This window comes from Calonectris borealis, unplaced genomic scaffold (assembly GCF_964195595.1).
Source record: "Calonectris borealis unplaced genomic scaffold, bCalBor7.hap1.2 HAP1_SCAFFOLD_35, whole genome shotgun sequence".
In the NCBI taxonomy this organism is placed as follows: Eukaryota; Metazoa; Chordata; class Aves; order Procellariiformes; family Procellariidae; genus Calonectris; species Calonectris borealis.
Genome location: NW_027441451.1, coordinates 2056786 through 2078187, shown reverse-complemented (window position 1 = coordinate 2078187; position 21402 = coordinate 2056786). Strand labels below are relative to the sequence as shown.

The 21402-nt window shown below is 52.8% G+C and overlaps 1 protein-coding gene across 1 annotated transcript; it reads right to left on the bottom strand.

Moving 5' to 3' along the window:
• Positions 1–6808: 6808 nt before the first annotated feature.
• LOC142076161 (olfactory receptor 14A16-like) lies at positions 6809–7744 on the bottom strand. Its single transcript, XM_075138539.1, has one exon. It carries the CDS (start codon positions 7742–7744, stop codon positions 6809–6811), a length of 936 nt encoding a protein of 311 aa, XP_074994640.1.
• Positions 7745–21402: the final 13658 nt, after the last annotated feature.

Below are 21402 nucleotides of genomic sequence, written 5' to 3'. Positions count from 1 at the left end.
CTTTGGTGGGGAGGTGAGCCATTGCATGAGTGCTCTTGGGTGACACTTCTGGGCACCTAAAAGAGAAGAGCATCGCCATGGACTTACCAAGGGTAAATCATGCCTCACCAACCGGGTTGCCTTCATGATGAAGGAGCTGCATTTGAGCATGAGGGGACAACAGCTGATGTCATTGACCTCCACTTCAGCAAGACTTTTGGCGTGGTCTCCCTCAATATTCTTGTACCCAAGTTAGGGCATTCCAGTCTGGACAGGGAGACAAACAGATGAGCAAAACACCAGTTGGATGATGAGGCTGAGAGAGCAGGGTGAAGGGGCCATGCTCTACCTGGGGGCCAGGGGACGTACTGGGGTTTGGTGAGGGGGCACAGGGGACTCTGCTGAGCCTTGTGCAGTTTAACACCTGTATCCACGGCCCGGAGGAGGCAACTCTCACCACATTTTTCAGTAATCCTAACTTGGAAGGACCATTCCTCTGCCTTAGGGATGCCTTTCAGGGGAAACCTGAAGGGTGGGAGGACTGTCCTGTCAGGGACTTCATGAGATAGACAAAGGACAAAGACCAGATCCTGCGCCTGGGATAGACTGACAGCCTGCAGTGGCAGGGGAAGGGGACTGCCTGGCTGGGGAGCAGCTCTTCAGAAAAGGCCCTGGTGGTGCTGCGGAACAGAAGGTAAAACAAAACCCAGTAGTGTGAGCTGGTGGCAGAGGCGGCCATCACTATCCTGGAGTGTGTAAAGAGAAGCCTCGCCAACAGCGTGAGGGAAGTGATTGTCTCCCCCTGGTCATTACTCGTTAGACCACCAGTGCACTACTGTGTCCACTTCTGGGCCCCTGGTTCAAGTGTACTGGTCTGGCTGGGATGGGGTTAACTTCCTCTGTGGCGCTGTCTTTGGCATTTGTGCCTAAACCAGTGTTGATAACACACCAGTGTTTTGGCTGTTGCTGAACAGTGTTTGCACAGCGCCAAGGGCTTCCCTGTTTCTGACTCTGCTCCCTCCCAGTGAGTAGGCTGGGGGTGGGCGAGAAGTTGGTGGGGGGACACAGCCAGGACGGCTGACCTTGAGTGACCAACTCCGTACAATATGACGTCATGCTCAGCAATGAAATCTGTGGCAGAGGAAGAAGGAGGAGGAGTTTTTTGTCATTCAAGGTGTCTGTTGCTGGGAGACTGCTGGGCGTCAGTCTGCTTGTGGGAGGGGGAAAGTGATTGCCTCTTTGTTATGGTTTATGTTTGGGTTTACACTTTTTGTCCCCTATTATCTGTTTTGATCTCAACCCACAAGCTGCACAACAACTCCATGCAGCAGCATGGGTGGAGACCTGGCCAGCTAAGGAGTGCCCTGAGGAGAAGGGCTGGGCACCAGGACGATGCCATAGGAGCCAGTGGGCCTCCCATTTCAAAAGGAAAGTGGAGAAACTGGAGAGGGTGCGGAGGAGGTCTGCCAAGATGGAGCTAGGGGCCTAAAGCAGGAGCTGGGAGGAGAGTCTGAGGGAACTGGGCCTCTCTAGGCTGCTAAAGGAGGCATGGGGCAACCTAGGAAGAGCCTACAGCTACCTGGAGAGATGATGGAGCCAAGCCTTTTCTGCAGTGGCCAATGATATGACAGAGGCAACAGGCACAAACTGCCTCTTGGGAGCTTTAGGCTGAGCCTTAGGGAAAATAAAATGGCCTAGGCTGAGCGTTGCTGTGATCTCCACCTTTGGAGCTCTTCTTTGCTCTGCAAAGTCACAGACAGCCTGGAGGCTGGACTAGAGACCCCCAGCAGTCTCTTTCCCACCAGCCCTTCCATGAGCCTGTGCCTTGACCACGTGCCCTATGAGAAAAGATGAAGCTGGAGGTGAGGGTCTCTACATCCTGTGCTCCTAGGACAGTTCAGGGTGGAAGGGAGCTCAGGTGCTCTGTAGTCCAATGCCCAGCTCCAAGCAGGGCCAGCTCTGAGGTCAGACCAGGTTGCTCAGTAAATGTCAGCACCCACCAAGAGAGTTTACACATGAACCAGGCATCCAGGCCACCATTACAGAAATGGAGACGAGGCCTTTGAGCAGCTCCCTGAGCACAGCTAGGGGTACGCCATGCCTCCGGAGATTCCTGGGAACATCCACCTTCTTGTGCAGAGGAGTGTGGTTCTTCTGCAAGTTTCCTGGCATCTCTCCAGACCACGGGGTGCTTTAGGCTGGACACAGGATTGAAAGAAAGCCTCTGACTTGGGTACTGTCAACTTAATTGCTAAAGGAGAGGGAGGTGGAGGGATCTCAGCATTTCCAGGTTCCTGCTGAAGATTTAAGGCCTCCGAGAAAGGAGCTGAAGAGAACACTTGTGAACTAGCATAGCCTTTAGATCGTTTCACATGTGAGGGCTCTGCTCCCCCATCTCAATCCTTGGCACCCAGAAACCTGCCCTGCTTTTCCGTCCTCTCCTCCCAAAACCTGACCAAGTGATGGGAGGAAAGGCAGCAGAAAGGCCCTAGGCCTCTGTGAATCAGCCGGGGTCTGGCACCTGGAGGGCGATGGTGTCATTTCATTGGACACCCCATAAAGACTCAAGCTGGGGAGTGCCTCTGCAAGTCCGAACCAACAAGGTCCATGGCCAGGCAAGGCTGTGTCTCTGGCTGTGTCTGGAGACCCGAACACCTACAGCTTAGATGAAGCTGGGGCTGAACCTCAGGCCTGTGCTTCAGTGGTCTCCTGGGCCCATGGGCAGAGATGGAGGTGGAGGCCCCAGGTGATGCTGCTCATGGCCATGAAGGCCTATGGATGCTCTCAGGGCCCTGACACTGCCATATTGGACCCCACCTGCCACTGCCCTCACTAGGCCAAATTCTCACTCCCTGATGTGCAGGGTCTGCTCTCTGCTACTCTCCTTCCCCATGTCCCTGGGCATCTGGGAGACCACAATTTCATGGTCACTTCAGCCAAGGCTGACACTGGTCTTCACATCCCTGACCAGCTCTTCCTCCTTTGGCAGTACCAGGTCCAGGTGAGGGGAAGACTGGGTGGCCCATTCAGAAGCTGACCCCCACACAAGCCGCCATCTAACCTGTTACGTGTCCCATAGAATCACAGAATCATAGAATCATTAAGGTTGGAAAAGACCTCTAAGATCATCGAGTCCCACCGTCAACCCAACACACCATGCCCACTACACCATGTCCCTAAGGGCCTCATCTACACGTCTTTGAAATACTTCCAGGGATGGTGACTCCACCGCTTCCCTGGGCAGCCTGTTCCAAGGCCTGACCACTCTTTCAGTAAAGAAATTTCTCCCAATGTCCAATCTAAACCTCCCTTGGCGCAACTTGAGGCCATTTCATATATCCCTCCATGTATCTGAGATGAGACCCTCCATATATCTGAGCTGCCCTGACACCACACAAGGCAGCCCCCACTCCTCATCTTCCCCATCAGTCTCTCCTAAAGATATTGTACCTCCACCCACCACAAAAGCCGTGGGAGCTGTCCTTCCCCACCTCAGCTCTTGTTCCACTGAAGTCACAGCTCTGTGATGGCACCCACGGCTCCTGCTCTCTGTGGCCCAGGCTGTGGGCTTTGGTGCCCATTTGGGCTGCAGCCCCTCCGATGGGGCACAGGGCCAAGGGCAGACTTGTCCCATGCAAACCTGGTACCCAGAGATGGGACCCCGTGTGTGGAAAGGCTTTGCTTCCCAGCAGAGGCATGCTGGAGTGGGTGGCAGGTGGCCACAGAATGGTGGATGAGGTTGCCACCCCGAGAGCAAAAGCTGCAGTGCCCAAGGCCAGAGAGAAAGAGGCGAGGGCTGTGCAGCCCCGTCAGGAGAGGGGTTTGCTGTCCCAGGTGACTCTGCAGCACCATGGGGCCTGTGCCAGAGGTGGGGCTGATCTCCACGAAGGACAAGGTGCTGCTGAGAATGTCCCTGGGGGAGGACAGCCTTTGATCCAGCCACCCTCTGGACATCATGCTGGGGGCCAACCAGCTAGACAGCAGCTCTGCAGAGAAGGACCTTGGGGTCCCAGAGGACAAGCAGCTGAGCAGGAGCCAGCAGTGCACCCCCGTGGCCAAGGCCAACAGCCTCCTGGGCTGCATTAGGAAAAGCATTGCTGGCAGGTGGAGGGAGGTGACCCTTCCCCTCTCCTCAGCACTGGTGAGGCCCCATCTGCAGTGCTGTGTCCAGTGCTGGGCTGCCCAGTGCAAGACAGTTGTTGACCTACTAAAGCAAGTCCAGCCAAGGGCCACAAAGCTGGTTGAAGGGACTGGAGCATCTTTCACAGGAGGAAAGGCTGGGAGATGTGGGACTGTTCAGTCTGGAGATGAAAAGGCTTGGAGGGATCTTATTAATGTATATAAAATTGCACCTGAGCCCAAGAAAACTTTTTGACTGTGAGGGTGGTCAATCACTGGAACAGGTTGCCCAGAGAGGTTGTGGAGCCTCCATCCATGGAGATATTCCAAACCCACCTGGACAAGGTGCTGAGCGACCTGCTCTAGCTGACCCTGCCTCAGCTGGGGGGTTCAACCAGATGATCTCCAGAGGTCCCTTCCAATCTCAACATTTCCATCATTCTGGGAGTATAAAGGAGAAAAGACAGACAGAAAGAAACAAACAACACATAGCCCGGACCGCAACTCTGGTGGGATCTATGGAGAAGACCCAAGCTGAAGCAGGGCAGAAGTGTGAGGAGAAAGGAGATGAAGTGATATTATTTACTGACTCTTAACCCCCTCTTCACCTTCCTCCTGGGGTTGGGGTAGATAGATGAATTAGGAACAATGGAGTAATTTAATCCTGGGAGAAAGTGTGAGGAGAATGGTCTTCAGTATTTTTGTCATGGTTTCTCAGAATCCCAATCTTTTTTAATGGGCAATAAATTAAATTGATCCTCGGGAAGTCAACACGTCTTTGCCCATGCCACTGACCTCCTTGACTTTGTCTTCACCCATGACATTTCTAGTTTGTTTGCTCCCTTTGTCCTATTGAGTCAGGCGAGTGAGTGAGTGAGCAGCTGGGTTGGTATCTGGCTGCTGGCCAAGGCTAACCCATAAGAGGACCGCATCTGGACTGCAGCGTCTAGTTTGGGGCTCCCCAGCACAAGAAAGACCCTGACAGACTGGAGTGAGTCCTGCAGAGGCCAGAAGGATAGTTGGGGCCTGGAGCACATTTTGGCCAAGGAGAGGCTGAGAGAGCTGAGTTTTTGAGAAATGCCAGAGAGCCAAACACTGGAGCAAGGACCCAGGCCAGTTGGTGGGATCTCAATCAATGGAGATTTTCAATGTTTGTTGAGACAAGGCCATGAGCACCTGATCGAGCTGGGGCTGCCTGAGGAGGGTCTTGGCTGAGAGACCAGCTGTGGCACGAGCTCTGGGACTTGTGTGTAAGAAGCGTCAGTAGGAAACTGGTTCCCTTTTTGTTAATAATGGCAGTGGAGTTGGGTATCAGTGAGCCCCGGAGGAGGAGGACAGAGGTGACCATGCAGCAAAGGTCCCTCCTCAGGGCTGGGGTGTACGACCAGTCATGGGACTGGCCGGTGTGTGGGACTGATCTCGGATGGTTTTCCCAGGACAGCTTCCCCGGGTTGTCCAGGGAACATGGCACAGACTGGGCCTCTCTCTTGTGCACCTTTGGTGCCTTGCTTCCTTCTCCATGACGCCTGACTCTGCACTGTGAGCACCCTGCTGTGTGCCCCCACCCTGCACACTCACACAGCTGAGCTCTACACTGCTGCTTTCCTCTCCCGGGCACTTCCCAGCCCAGCCCAAACCCTCCCCAGCTCTCCCCACCACCCCTGCCCTCTCCCCAGCCCAGCCCAGCAGAGCAGCCCAGCCTGGGCTGGTCCCACGGCAGTGCCCACCACAGGGTGCTGCAGAGCTCTGGGCACTCACCCCACGGCCCCAGCCCCTCTGAGGGGCACAGCAGCTGCTGGGGGGCACACAGGGAGCTCAGCCTCCCCATCAGCCCCAGGGATGGTGCTGGCCCCAAGGCCACGAGGAAATGGAGGCTACTCACGCGCTGGCTCTCCTGAATTCATATTGCAGGTGATGCCCAGCCCTGACTGAATTTGCCCCCTCCTCTGCTCCCACCAGCCCCACTCCCCACGACAGCACGACAATCCTGGCCCTGGGCCTCCTCCGGCAGCTCCTGCATCTCTCCAGTCTCCCCTCCTTCTACCTGCTGGGTCCCCACTCACTCCCATGGCACTGCAGAGTCCTTGTTCATGGATACGTCGATTTGGTGCTTTACTTTTGGGGGACTTGACCTTGGAGGGTGTTTCACCTTCTGAGTCTCCATTCATTGCAACCCCAGGGCCCGGGGTGAGTCCCCATCCTCTCCTCTCCTCACCCCTCCAAATTCATTTCCAGAGACTCTGGTATGTGCCATCAGTCTTGTCATCCATGAAGGAACCTGAGAAGATAATGGGAGCTCATGGACCATCTGCCCTGCCATTGGACACCAAGAAGAGAGCTCTTAAATCCAGACTGTTTCGGCCAGTGGAACCCAATGGTAGCATGAGCTTAACTCCCAAAACATTGAGAACACAGGGAGAAAAGATTGTTTAAAAGACCAATTCCTTAGACATTTTCGTGGAAGCAACTTTGGGGGAAGAGCCCAGCCTTCAGGCACTGCACCTGGGAGATCCCCTTTTATTGAAGAGCTGCTATTGGGCAGGCCACATCTGACACAGTGTTGGGCAAGAGACAGATGCAACAGGATCAAGCCTCAAGACAAGGAGTATAAACCCAGAAAATTATATATAAGCAGGATTATCACAAGAGAAAAAAGCAGAGCCATGGCCTCAGATAAACTCTGGGGAATGTGCAGAGAAGGGGAGGCAGGTTATTGTCGGTGAAACAGCGTCCACTGGGCCAGTTTCCTTAGGGCATCCTTGAGCTCCTGGTTCCTCATGCTGTAGATGAGGGGGTTCACTGCTGGAGACACCACTGAGTACAGAAATGATACCACCAGATTTAGAACTGGGGAGGAGATGGAGGGGGGCTTCAGGTAGGCAAACATGCCAGTGCTGACAAAGAGGGAGACCACGGCCAGGTGAGGGAGGCACGTGGAAAAGGCTTTGTGCCGTCCCTGCTCAGAGGGGATCCTCAGCACGGCCCTGAAGATCCGCTCATAGGACACCACAATGAAAACAAAACACCCAAAGACTAAACACACACTAACCGCAATAAGTCCAACCTCCCTGAGGTAGGAGTGTGAGCAGGAGAGCTTGAGGATCTGGGGGATTTCACAGAAGAACTGGTCCACAGCATTGCCGTGGCAGAGGGGTAGTGACAATGTGTTGGCCGTGTGCAGGAGAGCATAGAGAAACCCACTGGCCCAGGCAGCTGCTGCCATGTGGACACAAGCTCTGCTGCCCAGGAGGGTCCCGTAGTGCAGGGGGTGGCAGATGGCAACGTAGCGGTCGTAGGCCATGACAGTGAGAAGACAATACTCTGCTGTGATCAAGAAGAGAAAGAAAAAGAGCTGTGCAGCACATCCTGCGTAGGAGATGTCCCTGGTGTCCCAGAGGGAATTGGCCATGGCTTTGGGGAGAGTGGTGGAGATGGAGCCCAGGTCGAGGAGGGAGAGGTTGAGGAGGAAGAAGTACATGGGGGTGTGCAGGCGGTGGTCGCAGGCTATGGCGGTGATGATGAGGCCGTTGCCCAGGAGGGCAGCCAGGTAGATGCCCAGGAAGAGCCAGAAGTGCAAGAGCTGCAGCTCCCGTCTGTCTGCAAAGGCCAGGAGGAGGAACTGGGTGATGGAGCTGCCGTTGGACATTTGCTGTTTCTTGGCATAGGGGTACTGTTCAAAACTGGAATAGACAAGGAAAAAGTATGACAGACTTCTCCAAGCAAAGCCACTCCTTTTTTCATAGAAATTCACCCCCCCTAAAATTGAAATGCATTTCCTTCTCTGGTTTGTGCTGGCTGAGTGTGCTGTGAGGAGCAGGACCTCTGTCCACGGCCAAGGAGCCAGCTTTTCTCTGCAGCAGTGGGTACCTGGCAGCTGGTTTGTGACAGCTCCGATGTTCCCAAGGGATGTCAGATGTCATCCGCCCTTAATGGAAAAGATCAGTATCTGCACTCATGACTCTCAAGAGCGTGGGCTGCAGAAGAGAGGCTTAGCGTGACCTTATAAGAATTTTGTCTCTGTTTTTTATTGTCCACCACCACATCTGCTGAGTGTTCTTTTTAGGGGTAGAAATGCTCATTTCTATGCCTGAAAATGTGAAGAGTCTTGAGACAGGAGAGGCAAAAGGGCTCAGCTCTCTGTGGCTTAGTGCAGTCAGGTGAGCTGCAGTGTCCATCAGTCTGTTACCCAGCTGCCCTGCTCTTTCCCTTGTGCTGCCTCAAAGATGACTTCACACACAAATTACTCATTAAAAGAAACCAAACCAAACCACTGGGCTCTGATGAAAGCAGGGGAGCACTGTTGCAGAGGGCAGATCTGCACACTCTTCTCTTCCCCACCCCAGAGGTGGAGTTGTGATGGAGAAGGACACTGTCCCTCACAAGAGAAGCAAAGGACTCTGAGCGGAGAGTACTGACCTCCAAGGGAAAGCTCAGCCCTCCCTGGGATCCTACAGGAGAGCTGTGCCTTTCTGGAGGGCAGCTCGCAAGCCCAGCAGGACAGGCAAAGCGGAGGGTCAGGGGTCCTGAAGAAGGGATGTCCTAAAGGGAGAGTCAGCTCACTGCCCAGCAGACAATGCCCAGAAGACATCCACAGTGAAGGACCGAATGAGAGCTGCCTTAACGGAGCCTACTCCGGTGCTTGTTTGCAGCTTCCTCCCACCCCCTGCCCAGGTCTCTGCTGCCTGGAGCTGTCCCTGCCGAGAGCTGGTTCCCTGTCCCCACCTCTCCTCCCTGTCGGTGCTCACAGACCCCATCCCACCCGCTGTGTGCTCAGCTCTGCCCTGCAGACCCCTCCTGGCAGCCGGGCACTGCGCAATGTCTTCTCTGTCCATGCAGGCTCTGATGGGATCATCAGACCAACCCTGATGAGGCTGGAGAAGTTGTACTGCTGCTGTCTGTAAGCCACGGTGTGTTGATTTCTCATACTCCCTGCTTTATTCACCTCCAGGAGTAACAGATTTGGAAATTCAGTGCCTCCTCTTGACATGAGACATTAATTTCTATGTCCCATTGCCCACCCAGGCAACTCAGAGTAGAAGATAGAAAGAACAGGATACTTGATTTACAGGTAGCCCCTGCCTTGCTGTGCTTCTTCAAAAGTCTTCTGGGAAAGTCCTGTAGTGATCTGAAGATGTGAGCAGGGCTGACCCCGGCAGCACCCTCTCGACAGCAGAAGGACCCTGCCCTGCTGGGGCTCGCTCCTTCCACCCACAGCTTCTCCCCACAGCGCCGTGGGGAGCTCCCCGGGCAGGCTGAGTGCTGACCCTGGCAGGCGGCAGAGTCCCTGCCCCAGCACACAGCCCCTGGGGTGCAGGGACCCTGCTCGCAAGGACAGCCCTGGGCACCCCTGCCTGCACACCCCTGCAGTCCCCCCCAGCAGAAGGCAGCCCTCATGCCCTGTCCCTCTGACCGTGCAGCAGGGAAGCCCTGCTCTGGAGCACCTCCTCCTCCTCTACATTACAGAAACTGAGTGACTCCTCCTGACAGAACCAATAAACTGTCAGATGTACCAGTTTTCGGAGATCCCTCCAGGAACTGAAGCTGCATTGCCCCGCACCCAGAGACTTACCACGTAGAGGGCTGTGAAGATTCTCCCCCAGTGAGCTCTCAGCATCCTCCAACTCCCAACTGCCTTTAAGCTCTCTCAGCCTCACAGGTCTCCTCTCGGTACCTGCAGGCAGTGCCCCCAGCCCTGCTGCGCTTTGCAGAGGAGCTGCTCCTGGGCAGAGCTGTCTCTCTGCAGCGCTGCCCGCTTGCCATGAGCTCCCTCCATCCCAGGAGCCCAGCCCAGCTCAGCAGCAGAGGACCAGCCCAAGGCACCCCTTGCTCTGCCCCCTCGGGGCTCCCTCCACGTGTCCCTGCGCCTCTAGGGAACCTGCTGGGAACAGCCTGAAGCCATCACTGATGGTCCCTCCCTCAGCTGGGGAGAGACACTTCTTTCCAACAGGGGCATTTCTCCCATCTGAAGAAGAGTCAGCTCCAGGAATCACCTTTTCATTGGCCCATCTGTAGACAGGACACCCGGACAGGGACAGGGAAGGACCTCATTTAGCAGTGCCGAGGGAAGGGATTCAGCCCCCATTCCATGGTTGTGGCCCTGGGGCTAGAAGTGGGCTCAGCTGCCCCCCACGCACAGCACAAGCCCACAGGAGGTGGGATTCCTCTGGCCTCAGTTCAGGTGTGCACACAGCAGACACCTGCATGTCAGCTCCTTCTCTCAGCTCCCTGCTAATTAATGGAGATGGAGGCCAGGGCTGACGTGGTCACGTGCAAAGACCTGGGGACATTTGGAGTGCCAGAGGTGGTCCAAGATACCTGGAGCTAGCTGCAAGCTCTAGTGGAGCAATGCTGAGAGACAGGGCAGCATCTGGGGGCACCTTCTTGGAGACTGGAGGTGAATCTCTCTGGCCAGTGGAAATGGCATCAGATGCCCACATTTAGGATGATGGAGCCTGTCTCTCTTCTTTATGTTCTGGGCAGCCTACGCAGGGATTCATCTGATGGAGTCATGTACCACAGGGAGAGCTCAGTTCCTCTCTGTCTTTCCCATCTGCCAGGTTGACTAGATCTCCATTGACTCTAATGGCGGTGGTGTCCTGAACATTCTCCCATTGCCCAATCCACTTCAGGGCAGTTATTCCATGTAAGGCCAGTTACAGGCCTGTAATGGTAGGTGAGGTGCCAAGGCTCTCACACACAGCGACATGCAGTTGGCAGGGACAGCGATGGTCCTACACAGGAAAGCCATCCCCATGCAGAGCGAGGGTTTGACAGACACCCAGACAGCATTGCAACAGATCCAGTGCCTTTGGGCCAGAAACTGATTGCCACCCCTGCAGCGTGGCAAGGTCCGTCCCTTCTCTCTCCAGTAGAGGTAGGGCACTCCATGGATAGGAAGCCCATCACACCAGGGTCACCATGCGTGTGTCTACACCTTCAGACTTCTGTTTTTTCTCTCCACCAACCTTCACTCCTCCCCTGGAGAACACAGTCAAGGACCAGACCAACAGTTGTCACAGTGGGCCTCTCAGGAGCACCTTGTCATTCCTGGAGATCAGCTTCACCTCCACCAAAGGCCCTCGGGGACAGCAGAGACCCCACTGACAACAAACCCATGTCTTGCCAGGGCTGCCCTTCCCAGCCCTGGTCCTCTCTGCCCTTGGGGACAGCAGGGTTTTCTCACTCTCTTGGCACCCAGGTTCAGCTTTCTGTTTCCACCTGCTCTCCACTCTGGCATGTCTCTGCTGTGAAGCAAAGCCTTTGCACACACGGGTGCTTGGACACTTGGTCCCAGGTTTGCCTAAGATAAGTGAGAGCTTGGCCTGGGTCTACACCTGCAGTGCTACAGCCCAAATGTGCACTGATGCCCTCAGCCGGGGGCACAGCCAGGACGAGCTGGAGCCAGATGGGCCAGCAAATGTAATGCAAACCTGGATCTGACACTTGCAAGCAGGTGAGAGCTGGCCAGTGAACTGAAGGTCAGTGTAAGCCTTGGTTGTCCTGACACTGAAACAGTGGGGTCCCAGCTCCCGAGGGAAGTCAGGAAGGAGAATTGAAGGCTGTAGATGCCGGACATCAGAGGAGCAGACTTTAGCCTCTTCTGGGGAGTTCTGGTGCGGTCTCGTGGTCAGCAGCATTGAAGGGCAGCTGAGCTCAGTACAGCTGGTCTTCAAGGACAGCATCCTCCAAGCACAGAAATGGTCTCTATGAAAACTCAGTTGATACTTGAAAGTAAATTCAAGGGCACCATAATGAGCTGTTACTACTTCAGGGACAGTTCAAGAAGAAGCAAAGATAATATGGGATCACTCCTAAATCTAGTAAGAGTAGGCATGGATAGATCTGAGATATTTCATGTGCTTTTATCACCAGCAAGGTCTCCCAGGCCTTTGTGCCTCAAGGCAGGACTCTAGACGAACACAGCCATCAGTGGACAGGAATCAAATCAGTAGCTGCTTGAGCAAACTCAAACTTTACCAGTGAAAAGGGACCGGATGTAGAAATCTGTAATTACATCTAGGGAGAGAAAGTGTCATCAGCCTTGCTGGTCCATGTCCATGGCCTGTGAAAAAATAATGAGAATTTACAGACCAGTGTCAAAGCTGTCAAGATGAAGCCTTCTTACACACTTATTACACCGAGGTCGTTTCTGCATATGTTTCAACTTCTGCCTAACATCTTCCTTCAGGGGTTGATGCACTTGCCCACACCGAGGCGGCCACTGCCTCTGAGATTCCCAGGGGTAGCTGAAGACCCCACATGGTACTGGGAAATGTTACCCAGGGCTGACAGGAGCCTTTCTGGAGCAGGAGCTGGTGGACAGGCAGGGTAGGCCAAAGCATCTCAATTGAGACAACTCATTTCTCTCCCTTGAGTAGAAAGGGAAGCCTGGACAATTGCCGCCAAGGTGTCCAGCATTGGAGGAGAATGAGAAATGAGTGGGTCTAGGTGCTGCAGAGTCTACTTGAAGATGCTCCTGTAACCCCGCTATGTTGGGACTAGTGCAGATTTGGCTGTTCAAAAGAGAGCATTCCATGCACTTTGCCTCTTTGCTTCCCTCTGTGCATTAAGGGAGCTCATGACTTCAGCGTGTGACTCGCTGTGAGTGAGTATGGAGAAACAGAGTCTGGGGCAGGGAGCGCTTTGGGGGTTCTTGGGGTCTGTGCTTGACACAAAAATGTGTTTTCTGTTCGTCTAAGGCCATCCACTGTGGGAAGTGGACTTCAGAGGAGGTAAGGTGGACTGAATAGACAGCAGAGGAGTGTGGTTTATTTTTTATTGAACCATACCTTCATTTGGTTTTGTTTGCTGGAATTAAGAAACATCCTTCTGTGTCTGCGTGCAGCTCATTCTCCAAGCAAAGCGGGTGGGAGTTGGTGCCAATGGGCTGAAACACGCAGCTACGGACTGTAGTGGAGAAAGCTCAGGTTTGAACAAAGGTGCTGTAAGTCCCAGGGGGCTGATGGGAGAAATGGTGGGGTTGGAGGTAGGGACAAAGACTGCCAGTCTGACATACAGGGCCTTGACTTCCCTACATCTTCAGCCTCCGTTAGGAGATGCTGAGGATCAATATCAGTTGGAGTTTTCTGGTACCACTGAATGTGTAAGCAGAAAAAGAAGAAAGGGAAAAAGAAGAAATGGTTTCTTACTGATATTTTGTATTGAAAACTTTTCACTTTGACTACACTCCTGAAACCTCTCACATTAACCACATAAGAACAGAGGAATGAAGGAAAGTTATGCCCAGAGACTTGGCTGGGTAGGGCATTTTGCATGTTAATGAGCCCTCTGGTGCCAAGGTCCTGAACTGCAGATAGTGAAAGAGGATTGAACTGGCCTCTGGAGAAGGAAAAGTCAGCAGCACGTCTCCAAGTTTCTGCAGGTGTTATTTAGTCCCCCTGAGGGCCATCACTGAAGAGATCATGGAGGGAATGAGATGACAGGCGACTGTCTCTGGGGGCCGGTGAAGCAGGAACGCAGAGGCACTGCTTACAGGTTGAAGATCAGATGTGCAGGCAACTGTGAAAGGCCTTGATGTGTTTCATCAAGCAGATGCTCAAGCGCTGACCCCCATCCCATAGGAATGGGGATCCGTTCCCTCCTGTGATGCTCAGGGCTCTTCCAGGGAGCAGGGAGATGTGAGGTTGCGATGCTGAGTGCAGGGTTGCAGTAGGACTCCTCCCAGGCTGTGTGGAGGGTGGGTGAGGAGGCAAGGAAGTGCTGGGACTGTAAGGAACTGGTGTCCTCTCAGGGGCTAGAGTGGAAGAGACAGCAGCCATAGTCGAAAGGACAAGGATTTCAGTTCTGTTGGGGGGTCCCAGCCCCCACAAAGGGGCCATCCCCTCCACAGGCTGTCCTACACCGTTCTGTGCCTGTGCCTCTTTCTCTGCAGGTTTTAACCACCAGCCCTGATTCCCCACCTCACTCTCACCCCATCAAGTCCCAAGCTTTACTGATGACTTTCTGTCCTCATTGACTCATTCTTCAAACACAAAGCTGTGATTTTCTGAGGTTCTGCAATGGCTGTGAGTTCTCCACAAACTGTGCAGCTTCTTCCAAAGCCCTGCTAATGCTCCTCAATCAACCAAAATGTGATGGGACATCAGCCCAGGAGGTTTGTGCGTTCTCCAGGCTCATGGATGTTTGCCTGAGGTCCATCCAAGCGTGGGCAGTGAAGGAAGAAAAGAGATCAAGGTCAGCTCATTGGGCACCACTGAGCACATTCCCCCCAGCAGTGGGCATTCCCCTTCTGCCAGGCTGAGCTGTGCACACAGGATGGAAATGTCTCTATCATCCCTGTTTGTACAAGAAGGGCCTTTCTTCCTGCCATATTCCCAGGACAATCCTCCTCTTCTTCCTCCCCCACCTGCAGACATCAACTGCTGTCCATTGCTGGGCTCAGGCATGGTTGTAAGGATTTGCTAAAGCCATCAGCCATCCCCTTGCTTCTCCCGGACATCCCCCGATCCTCTCTCCCAGACCTACCCATGGCCAATCACTGCTGCTCAGGGCCTCTCGCTCTTCAGAAGAGGCCTTGAGCTTCTTGGTTCTTCCTGGTGCTCATTATAAACTTCCTCGCTCGCTCCAGAGCTCATGGTGAGCTTTCTTATCCACAACAGGGCCTTTTTGACCAGCTCTTATGAAACCGTTTTCTGTTTCTGATCGTCTGTGCAGGAAGAGCAGAAAAGCACCAAAGAGATCAAAAGGGATGCTGCGTGAAATGCCATAAAAACCTGCTGAGTTCCCCCCGCGGCTGTGTCTTTCTGGCAAGGAGTCTGTCCTGAGAAGGGGATCCAGCCTCTGCCACTCTCTGGAGAGGCAAACCAGCAGCGTCCATGCCACCTGGGGAGAAAAAGGGTGACTTGTGCAAGACCGCCCTTCATCTGAACCACTTAGATATGTACTTGGGCATGGGGTATCATGCCTTAGAGTGCAAACACCGATCTGATGGGCACTGCCCAGAAGGGCACCCACAGATGCAGACTGCTATGTTGCAGGTGTTTATATTCAGGCAGATTAACCCTTTTGAAATTGGCTTTTATTTTTCTAAAATACTGATACCCTTCGGGAAATCACACAAGCACTTGAAGGATTATTGATGCATTTTAACATGATTATGGACAAAAGACCCACCAGCTTTGCATGTAATGGGATGCCAGAGGCCAAGGGATGGATGGTTTGGGCACTGCCCTGGGATCAGGGAAAGAGAAGCGTGCTCCCACCTCCCCGACACCCTGCCCTCCTCACTGAGGCGTGTGAGAAACTCTGCCAACGAGGTCTGAGCTCACAGTCATGACAAGTATCATATGTCTAACTGCAGCCAACGTTGTCCTGCCAGCTCGGGATTTGAGCTTCCATCTGAGTCAAAACCCTTTCAGTTCACACTACCTCCAGCTTCCCTCTGAGGCTGGCTGTTGTGTGGCACAACTGTCCCGGCTCTCCAGGCAGGTTGGGCAATGGGTTGATGCCTGAATTGGAAGTTTTCCTCTTCCTGGGGTACAAGACCCTCGATGAGAGAAGGCTGTAGAGATTTGGTTGCAGAGGTTTGAAGTAGTTCTTTCAAAATCTGAGCAGGGTGAGCTTTGGAGCCAAGGAAAAATAGAGCAGCTCTCAAGGGTGTTTTTGAATTAGTGCTACACCACCAGTACCTGCACTTCCAGTTCCCAAAGTCCTACCGGTGCAGCAGAGAGCCTGGAGTTGTGAGCTCCCTTCATCTGCCCCGCATGTCAGCATGTGAAATGGAACTAACCTAGTCACAGAGTTGGGTTTGGTTCTCTCCACAGCCTGAAGCACCACATGGGTCAGGAGACAAGCCAGGATACCTGACGAGGACTCACACTTCTCTGCACTTAAAACTTAGGGTTCCAGGGAATCTCAGGTGGCATGGCATACCGATTCCTGATTTGAAGGAGCTGGTCAAGTGCCTCGTCTCCATTTCTGTGGTGGTGGCTTTGATGCCTGGCTGATGTGCAGACTCTGTACATGGTTGCTGACACCTATTGAGAAACCTGCTCTGAAAGGATTACCAAGGTAGGCTGTTCTTTTTGGAAGGTATTAGGAGAGTAAAAAGGAAGAACGTGGGTTGGGGCAAATGAAAAGGGATGCCAAAGATGTGGTCAGGGCTGTTTGGGGGTACTTGTAAGGCAGCCCTGCACCTGATGTGAATTATTTCTGGGGTCAGGGAGAACCTGAGAGCTTCCTCTACTCTGAAACCATGAAGGGGAAGGAAGGACAGCATCCTTCAGGCTGGAAGGGACCTCAGGAGGTGTCTCCACCAACCTCCTGCTCCAAGCAGGGTCAGACCAGATTACTCAGGCCTTTATCCAAACACATCTTGATCATATTCCAGGACAGAGCTGGTGCACGCTCCCTGGGAAACAGCTTCCAGAGTTTGACTTTCCTCATGATTGAGAAGTTTCTCCCTTTATCTAGCGTCCTGCCAAGCTCAACCATCCAGCTTCTTTTTTACCCATCTACTTATACACCCATGCAGACCATAATATCCTCTCTTGGCCACAAGAATATTGTGGGGGATGTTGCTGAATGCCTTGCTGACTTCCAGGGAAAAGACCACCACCGCTCTCCCAAAGTCCAGCAGTCCTGTCCTTTCATCACAGAAGGCAAAGAGGCCAGCCAGGCACAATCTACCCTGGGTAAATGCAGTCACCTTCTCTTCCAGACCCCCAGAGGTGGGATCTGAGTGGACGTGCTCTGGGGCACAGCCTTTAGTTCCACTGCTCAGGCATTGGCCATTTCTGAAAAGTGCACACCACATTTGGGTGCTGCCAGGCGTCAAGGAGTTCTCCCAGTCTCCGTGAGCTTTCAGAGATGATGGAGAGTGGCCTCACTGTGCCACCAGCCTGCTCGCTCAGCTCCCTGGGATGCCGCCCCTCCTGTCCCAGAGACTGGTAAAGATTGCATTAGTCCAAGTGACCCCGACTTGATCCCCATCCACTGCTGGCTGTTCTTCTCCAGATTCCTACCTCGAGTCACAGAGGCCTGGGAGACCTTGCTGGTGAAGACGGAGGATGAGAGGACATGGAGAATCTCTCCTCTATCCCTTATGAAATTCAGCAGTGGCCACACAGGGTCTTTGTTTCTTCTTTAACTCTTCCTCAAGGAGTCAACACTCCTTATGGTGCCCTTGAGTTGCCTTACAGGTCTAGACTCAGTTTCGATCGGGACTATTGCTGTGCCTGGAGGATGCTGTCCTTGAAGAGCAGCTGCACTGAGCTCTGCCACCATGCCTTGGCAGTTCATTCCATCAGTGTCACAGCTCGGTCTCTGACATGAACGGCTCCAGCTCACCGTGTCTGTGGCCCTGGCTGAGGGCATTGCTGCACATTAGGGCTGAAGCACATGCGCTGTGGAACCAGGCAAGCTCTGACTTGCCATAAGGGGTCCTGGTACCAAGTGTCCTCGACCCCGTGTGTGCAAAGGCTTTGTTTCAGCAAGACTCGCTCACCCTTTAACAGTCCCATATGGCCAGTGCGAAAGTCTAATGGAGAGTGGAGACTAACAGTAGACTATCGTGGCCTGAACGAAGTCACACCGCCACTGAGTGCTGCCGTGCCGGACATGGTAGAACTCCAATACGAACTGGAGTCAAAGGCAGCCAAGTGGTACGCCACAACTGACATCACTAATGCGTTCTTTTCAATCCCTTTGGCGGCAGAGTGCAGGCCACAATTTGCTTTCACTTGGAGGGGCATCCAGTACACCTGGAACCGACTGCCCCCAGGGTGGAAACACAGCCCTACCATTTGCAATGGACTGATCCACACCGCACTGGAACAGGGTGAGGCTCCGGAACATCTGCAATACATGGATGACATCATTATATGGGGCAACACAGCAGAAGAAGTTTTTGAGAAAGGGGAGAGAATAATTCAAATCCTTCTGAAAGCTGGTTTTGCCATAAAACAAAGTAAGGTCAAGGGACCTGCACAGGAGATCCAGTTTTTAGGAATAAAATGGCAAGATGGACGTCGTCAGATCCCAACGGATGTGATCAACAAAATAACAGCCATGTCCCCACCAACTAGCAAAAAGGAAACACAAGCTTTCTTAGGCGTTGTGGGTTTTTGGAGAATGCATATTCCAAATTACAGTCAGATCGTAAGCCCTCTCTATCACGTGACCAAGAAGAAGAACGACTTCAGATGGGGCCCTGAGCAACGACAAGCCTTTGAACAAATTAAACGGGAGAGAGTTCATGCAGTAGCCCTTGGGCCAGTCCGGGCAGGACAAGATGTGAAGAATGTGCTCTACACCGCAGCCGGGGAGAATGGCCCTACCTGGAGCCTCTGGCAGAAAGCACCAGGGGAGACTCGAGGTCGACCCTTAGGGTTCTGGAGTCGGGGATACAGAGGATCCGAGGCCCGCTACACTCCAACTGAGAAGGAGATATTGGCAGCATATGAAGGGATTCGAGCTGCTTCGGAAGTGGTTGGCACTGAAGCACAGCTCCTCCTGGCACCCCGACTGCCGGTGCTGGGCTGGATGTTCAAAGGGAGCGTCCCCTCTACACATCATGCAACCGACGCTACGTGGAGTAAGTGGGTCGCACTGATCACACAACGGGCCTGAATAGGAAACCCCAGTCGCCCAGGAATCTTGGAGGTGATCACGAACTGGCCAGAGGGCAAAGATTTTGGCATATCCCCAGAGGAGGAGGTGACACGTGCTGAAGAAGCCCCACTGTATAATAAACTACCAGAAAACGAGAAGCAATATGCCCTGTTCACTGATGGGTCCTGTCGCCTTGTGGGAAAGCATCGGAGGTGGAAAGCTGCTGTATGGAGTCCTATACAACAAGTCGCAGAAACTGCTGAAGGAGAAGGTGAATCGAGCCAGTTTGCAGAGGTAAAAGCCATCCAGCTGGCCTTGGACATTGCTGAACAAGAAAAGTGGCCAGTACTTTATCTCTATACTGACTCATGGATGGTGGCAAATGGCCTGTGGGGGTGGTTGCAGCAGTGGAAGCAGAACAACTGGCAGCGCAGAGGTAAACCCATCTGGGCTGCCGCATTGTGGCAAGATATTGCTGCCCGAGTAGAGAACCTGACTGTAAAAGTACGTCACGTAGATGCTCACATACCCAAGAGTCGGGCCACTGAAGAACATCAAAACAACCAGCAGGTGGACCAGGCTGCTAAGATGGAAGTGGCTCAGGTGGATCTGGACTGGCAACATAAGGGTGAATTATTTATAGCTCGGTGGGCCCATGATGCCTCAGGCCATCAAGGAAGAGATGCAACATATAGATGGGCTCGTGATCGAGGGGTGGACTTAACCATGGACGCTATTGCACAGGTTATCCATGAATGTGAAACGTGCGCTGCAATCAAACAAGCCAAGCGAGTAAAGCCTCTTTGGTATGGAGGACGATGGTTGAAATACAAATATGGGGAGGCCTGGCAGATTGATTATATCACACTCCCACAAACCCAGCACGGCAAACGCTATGTGCTCACCATGGTGGAAGCAACCACCGGCTGGCTGGAGACATACCCTGTGCCCCATGCCACTGCCCGGAACACCGTCCTGGGCCTTGAAAAGCAAGTCCTATGGCGACATGGCACCCCAGAAAGAATTGAGTCAGACAACGGGACTCACTTCCGAAACACCCTCATAGACACCTGGGCCAAAGAGCACGGCATTGAGTGGGTCTATCACATCCCCTACCACGCACCAGCCTCCGGGAAAATCGAACGATACAACGGGCTGCTAAAGACAACACTGAGGGCAATGGGTGGTGGGACATTCAAGCATTGGGATACACATTTAGCAAAAGCCACCTGGTTAGTCAACACTAGGGGGTCTGTTAATCGAGCTGGCCCTGCCCAATCAAGACTTTTACGTACTGTAGATGGGGATAAAGTCCCAGTCGTGCACATAAGAAATATGCTGGGGAAGACAGTCTGGGTTACTCCTGCCTCTGGCAAGGGAAAACCCATCCATGGGATTGCTTTTGCTCAAGGACCTGGGTACACTTGGTGGGTGATGCGAAAGGATGGGCAAGTCCAGTGTGTACCTCAAGGGGATTTGATTTTGGGTGAAAATAGCCAATGAACTGAATTGCATGATGTCAATTGTTATATGATATTGTATATCATTATTTCTATGGTTGCTATCAATGGTATAGCAGTAAAAATCACCCAGATTAATGAAGAATGAGCTAACTCTGATGAAACCGAGCAAAGTGCAACGATGATAGAACTGGACGAGCGCAGCAGTACCGAAATGAGAACTGGCTTCAGGATGCAACAGCCCAACACCACACACCATCTCTCTGGCCCTGAAAGACTGTTATAACAGATGGAGCCCAAAGTCATGGACTAAATGGACTCAATGGACATTTTAGAGGGATGGAAAATAGGCTAAGGGAATGATATCTGTGCGTGCATATATATATATGTGTATATATAAAAAGAAAGATAGGGTGGTTAATTGAAATGTATTAAAAAAAGATGTGAGACCTAAGCATGACGTAAATGGTATAGAATAAGGAGTGGATACTGTCCTGGTTTTGGCTGGGATAGGGTTAAATTTCTTCCTAGTGCTGTGTTTTGGATTTAGTATGAGGAGAATGTTGATAACACACTGATGTTTTCAGTTGTTGCTAAGTGCCCTCCTAGTCCAAGGACAGCTCCCCTGCCTACTGACTGAGCTAGGTACACAAGATGGGAGGGAACATAATCAGGACAGCCAGCCCAGCTGGCCAATGGGGTATTCCATACCATGTGACGTCATGCTCAGTATATGAACGGTAGGCGTGATCCAGGAAGTACCAATCGCTACTTGGTTATCGGTCAGCGCGGGTGGTGAGCAATTGCATTGTGCGTCACTCATTTTTGTATATTCTATCATCATCATCGTCGTTATTATTGTTGTTGTTGTTATTATTATTATTATTATTATTATTATTATTATTATTATTATTTCCCTTTTCTGTTCTATTAAACTGTCTTTATCTCAACCCACGAGTTTTTCTCACTTTTACCCTTCCGATTTGCTCCCCGTCCCACTGGGGGAGAGTGAGTGAAGGGCTGCGTGGTATTGGCTGCCTGCCAGGTTAAACCACGACAAGCCTTTTACTGCAAGCCCAGTGACTGAACCTTTCATTTTGCTCTTGGTGTTGCCTGCAGCCCCCATCAGCTCCAGGTGAGCTCTGGCTTTCCTAAACACATCCCCGCATGCTCAGGTCATGTTCCTGAATCCCCCCTGCATAGCCTGTCCTTGCTTCCACCTCCTGATGGCTGTGCTGGAGCTCCCACCTGTGCCTGAGCCAGTGCAGCCCCA

Coding starts and splice junctions, on each gene's coding strand:
- LOC142076161 (XM_075138539.1), bottom strand. CDS start 7,744: ATGTCCAACGGCAGCTCCATCACCCAGTTCCTCCTCCTGGCCTTTGCA.